The sequence below is a fragment of the Opisthorchis viverrini genome, assembly GCF_000715545.1.
Source record: "Opisthorchis viverrini unplaced genomic scaffold opera_v5_320, whole genome shotgun sequence".
Classification (NCBI taxonomy): domain Eukaryota; kingdom Metazoa; phylum Platyhelminthes; class Trematoda; order Opisthorchiida; family Opisthorchiidae; genus Opisthorchis; species Opisthorchis viverrini.
This window is the reverse complement of record NW_008751978.1, coordinates 119,941-125,513: the sequence shown is the minus strand read 5'-3', so window position 1 is coordinate 125,513 and position 5,573 is coordinate 119,941. Positions and strand designations below refer to the sequence as shown.

At 43.8% G+C, this 5,573-nt stretch overlaps 1 protein-coding gene across 1 annotated transcript in view; it reads left to right on the top strand.

Moving 5' to 3' along the window:
* T265_09956 (hypothetical protein) overlaps nucleotides 1-1,687 on the top strand; it is a gene marked incomplete at both ends in the record, with an annotated part of 7,814 nt that extends 6,127 nt beyond the window's left edge. Inside the window, one exon of the mRNA XM_009176187.1 lies at nucleotides 1,501-1,687. Within this exon, the coding sequence (XP_009174451.1) occupies nucleotides 1,501-1,687 (187 nt within the window). The remainder of the gene's footprint in view (nucleotides 1-1,500) is intronic.
* Between the last annotated feature and the right edge of the window lie 3,886 nt (nucleotides 1,688-5,573).

The window sequence follows — 5,573 nt, the reverse complement described above, 5'->3', positions numbered from 1 at the left end:
GCTTAGCGCCAAGTTACTGCGCTCATTCCGGGGTGCCCACACCTCCAGACATTCATTCAGGCAAACTGGATAGAACTTGAACAGGCTTCTCCCTGTTGGTTCCCGTTATTCACTGAAATCGTCAGTGTTTAAGTTGTCATCTCCAGTCAAAACGCGCTGTTCAAATGATGCAATGCCGAAGGAGTCAGCCGCTAATTCCGCGCCCCGAAATTACGGGTGGAACATTGCTAACCCAGTTAACTAAAGCTCAGCGACAGCCTGAACTCGGTTCAAATCAAAATAATGGTTTGGTTTAACGTAGTTGAAGCTCTAAGTAAAAACAGTACACCTAGAAGCCGAGACCATCATTCACATTTTCGTGATTCCTCCAACTTGTGAACAGACGGTTTGGGAACAATCGGTATATTTATTGCTGGGCACCGTTTCGCTTTTGGCACAAGTGACTGAACATACCTGGGCAGAGATTCATAAGACGGTTTGAAAAACAAAGTGTGAGAATGGAAAAATGTCTCACCTTTGAGAAGCATACACTTATTACTGCTATCCAACGAGGTGAGCGGTTAGTATTGAAGTATAATGTAGACAACTGTCTTTACAAAAATATTCGTCTTGCAGGTGGTCACAGGGTAAGTCTAGGTTGACCGAACAGCAAACATGTGGAAGTGGGTAGCAAAAGAACCGGATATAGAACATTCAAACCAGAGTAATCGGCTCACTCAAACGGTTTTGGCGTCTTACCATTGCAATATCTATTTATGTGTGCATTCCAACTGAGTTCGATCGACAACGTTTTGGACGGTAGGTCTTAGCTCACCTCCCACCTGTGTCACCCATCATCTCCGCTTTATTTGCTTTGCTCCGGTTTATCGATTATCCTGGAATGTAAGTTTTCAAGATCTGGGTGTCATTCCATCTTGGCCCAGAGATCTGTGATTTCGGCAGAATACAAATGCTGTTTCAAGTATATACTTTGGTTATTATGTCTACACCTGCATCGCGATATGTCGAATAGTGTACTAACTGAGTCAGCACATTCAGTTGCTTAAAAATATCACAAATAGCTGGGTTCCAAATGAATCTCACGCAAAACCAAATTTGTTTCGGTAACCTTGCCTATTCACTTCAAACCAATCGGCACCTGATCTCTTGGACGAACAAACCTGTTAGTAGTCTCATCGATCATCGGGTTTTAGATATGGGTCACTTGTAAAATCTTTCAACAGGTTTTATTGGGTAAACGGAGACAAATCAAAGTATGAAATGCGGATTTTCTTCCCCTTCGGACTAATGTGTGTGCAAAAATGTTCACAACTTAAAAGTTTATTTTGCCGGCCGATGGTATTGACTGGAAACGTGGAAGTACACCGATATCATTTATAGATTTTTAAGGCGTATTTGGCTTGGAGAGTGTGGTTAAGTGATCTGCCAGAGTAGTCACCTATATTGGGACAAGATGGAGCAAGTAGTTAGGGAGCGAATTTACTGACCGGAAAGTGCAAGATGGACCAAGTGGAAAGGGAGCGAATTTGCTGACCAGAAGGTCCGTGGTTCGAACCCGACCTCTGCTTCTCGAATTCCCCTGTCTAGGCTTGGGCAACCTGGCAGTACCCCGGCCCTCGTGCCTCCTTCGTGTAGCATGGCAGCTAGGCAGCTAAACGCTAGCCACAAATACGTCTCCATCTTTTAAGAAAGGGACAGGTCTGGAAACAGTAGTATTAAGCATATTTCCTTCTGGTTTATGGAAAACAACACTAAGAACAAATGGCTTCTGTAAGAACTACCAGTGAAAGGAAGAAGGCCTTCGCTGCGAAGTTATTTATTAGAAAACGCCAACTGACCAGTTACAGACTATTAGACAGGGAAGCAAAACTCTCGTGTGTATCTTGTTTACAAAAACTGAACATCCATCTTCTCTTGAAAGCGTCTTCCTGAACTTTCCTGAATATTCGTCGACTGATGCTCCAATCCAAGCAAATGTTACAAAGAAACTCGACAGATTCCGCAAAAGGGCTCACATTTCAAGAGGTGCGAAGCAGATTTACGAGAAAACATACTACTTGCATGCCTTCCCCATTAATAGTATCACGGTAACACCAGAGCGCAGTCGTTTTTTACCCAATCAGATGCGAAGATTGATTTAGGGGTCCAACCCCTGCTGAGTTTATACCTAATGGGGAACTGAACTTGACTTTCGGCTTTAATAAACCCATGAACGAGAATTCTGCAAGTTCTGCAAGCACCTACCACTGGTTTATGGGTAGAGGCGAGGTGGAACAAGTGGTTAGGGAGCGAATTTGCTGACCAGAAGGTTTGTGGTTCGACCCCGACCTCTGCCTCTCAAATTCCCCTGTCTAGGCTTGGGCAACCTAGCAGTATCCCAGCCCTCGTGCTTCCTTGGGGGGGGGGCATGGCATCTAGGCACTGAAAGAGCGCTACAGCTGAGGGATTGCTTAATGTTATTGTGGTCTATGAGTGTCCTGTTCTTGAAGAACGATCTCATAGTCACAAACTGAGAGCGACGGTGTAGAAATCGTTCGGCCACATGCGCACCCTCACAATGCGGATAGCTCCGAAGGAAAAAAAATAAAAAACCTATAGAATTACATATGTCATGTGAGTTCGGCGGGAAATAAATGACGATGTGAAAAGTGTGAAATGCATCCTTGATCAGCAAACAATTCTGATGATTCCAAATCATGATGAATGGTCTGGTGAGTTGATTACAGTTTGCAAACAAGGAACCATGTAATGTCCCGTGTCGCAGTTTTTGTGGAACATGTTAAGCAAACAGCACGGAGTATTCGACGAATCTTTATTGGTGAGCATGAAGAACATTAATAGTATCACGGTAACACCAGAGCGCAGTCGTTTTTTACCCAATCAGATGCGAAGATTGATTTAGGGGTCCAACCCCTGCTGAGTTTATACCTAATGGGGAACTGAACTTGACTTTCGGCTTTAATAAACCCATGAACGAGAATTCTGCAAGTTCTGCAAGCACCTACCACTGGTTTATGGGTAGAGGCGAGGTGGAACAAGTGGTTAGGGAGCGAATTTGCTGACCAGAAGGTTTGTGGTTCGACCCCGACCTCTGCCTCTCAAATTCCCCTGTCTAGGCTTGGGCAACCTAGCAGTATCCCAGCCCTCGTGCTTCCTTCGGGGGGGGGGCATGGCATCTAGGCACTGAAAGAGCGCTACAGCTGAAGGATTGCTTAATGTTATTGTGGTCTATGAGTGTCCTGTTCTTGAAGAACGATCTCATAGTCACAAACTGAGAGCGACAGTGTTGAAATCGTTCGGCCACATGCGCACCCCTCATACCGCGAATAGCTCCGAAGGAAAAAAAGAAAAAAACCTATAGAATTACATACGTCATGTGAGTTTGGCGGGAAATAAATAATGAGGAGGAGAGTGTGAAATGCATCCTCGATCAGCAAACAATTCTGATGATTCCAAATCATGACGAATGGTCTGGTGAGTTGATTACAGTTTGCAAACAAGGAACCCTGTAATGTCCCGTGTCGCAGTTTTTGTGGAACAGGTTAAGCAAACAGCACGGAGTACTCGACGAATCTTTATGGGTGAGCATGAGGAATCGATACTGGAGATTGGATGAGACCTTGAGTGAGAAACTTGGTGAAGGTCGGAAGAATTGTGAGGAACAAAGACGTGTGGAAATAAGACAAATGCATTCAATTGCATAACCAATTGTCTTTTTCGGGTAAATCACCTAAATCCAAGCTGAATTTCCCGTTTATGGTGTTCATCTTCAACTGAATGTGCTGCACCGGGTCGCATCAACTTTCACTTGGTATCGCGGTTACCAAAACACCAGGACATTTTGGCCGGATACATTCGTTTGTAGAAGACAATCCTAAACGAGAGATTCAGCTGGGATTAAGGCGAGTCTTCCGTGAAAGCCAAATGTGTCCGTCGAATTTCTACAGTTCAGGTTCAAGTACAACGTAAGGTTGACGGACACTCAGGGACCAAGTGTACCTGATGGGATCCGGAAAGAGGGGGAGCGTTGGTGGGCTGCCGAACGGTGTTCAGCAATCTTATGTGTGGCATATGAAATTAGTCTATTAAAACCGGAAACAGCTGGGTCCTGATTTCTAGTGCCAAGATAAAACTATGTGAAACTTAAATAAAAATCGTGGAGAAGATCAAATGATCATTTTCGTCGGATTCATCCTATCCAGACTGCTTTTCAAGATGGAATCCCGTCATTTCGAGATATGTATACTTCGTGGCTGAAGGTGTAACTTCCAAGAAAAAGTTAGACAGACCCGTCTCAAACGAATTTCGGTTTTTATTAGTATAATCCCCGAATCACAAGATAGTTATATTCCGTAAAAATACCGGGTGATGAGTTATTAGAGGAAATTCTAGTCTGAACTTGCACTTTCTCTCTAGATGATAATGTACTTTGATGAGTGAAATATCGGAAGTGCCCGTTAAATAGTAGTGAAACCTGAGCACACACAAATTCTGAACAAGTTGTTCTTTTACTCATAGCCAACTTTGAATAACGTGACTCGTACCTCAGTCGCTTTCCCCGGAGATAAAAAACAGTTTGGTTGGCTCGTTCGGCATGTTATCGCAGGACCGGGCAATGACAAATTTTGGGTTCTCGAACCATGGCACCAGACCAGCGACCAACTGAAAGGCTCATTAGGACGGCCAGTCAGTGGAGCATTTGTGCTCATTGAAACAGATTATAACGGGGCCTAGAAGTTTTAGGAATACCTCGCTCTTTTGGTCAGCTTATCGGGTGCCTTCAGGGGAGGAGAATACAGCGCCAGTTTACTTCGTTGAATCAAATCTTCAAATACTGAGGCACTGTCTGACTGAAGGTACTAGATATTGGTGTTCCGATCCCTTGTGCTAAATAGTCCTTCAAGGCCTGCTGCTCGTGTGAAAAGAGGCGCGCGTTTTAGTTTGGACAAATATGACGAAAGTTGTCAGGTGTATACTGTCAGAAATGATTTTATAGCGTTAATTTAAGGTAACAGATTGTGTTGACTGGTTGTATAAGAGTTACCGTTAATAAAACAAGTAAGCTACCTTCACTGTTTAAATTAGTTTGGTGAGTTGGTTTTTGGTGGATGATAGACTAGACCATTGATCAACGGATAAATAAGGCCAGAGTTCGGGGAACAATCTGACTGGTTCAGCCTTCTATGACACCTGGTTTTGAAACGGTCCTTCCCTCAAAAGGTCGAATAAATGTGGAAGAATGCTATCTCAATATTCGTCTCCTGTTCTGTTGTGAAATGATTCCGGTTATCCGATGATTTAAACAAAAGCAAGAAGTCACGAAAACAGTCATGTGCTTTAAATATCTAAACTATCTACTTGAGAATCCAAAACAGCAAATCCCGCGAGTCACTGCGGGTCGAAAGTGATCAGCAACATTACAGGAAACCAGTGAACGTGTTGTAGTTCCACTGGTCTCTAAAGATAACAAAAAAACCCATAGATATGGCTTCTGGCGCACGCTTATTCTGAGACACTCAGATGATGCGAGAGACTGGGAACCACATAAAAATTGCCCCGGCAGAGTGCAACAT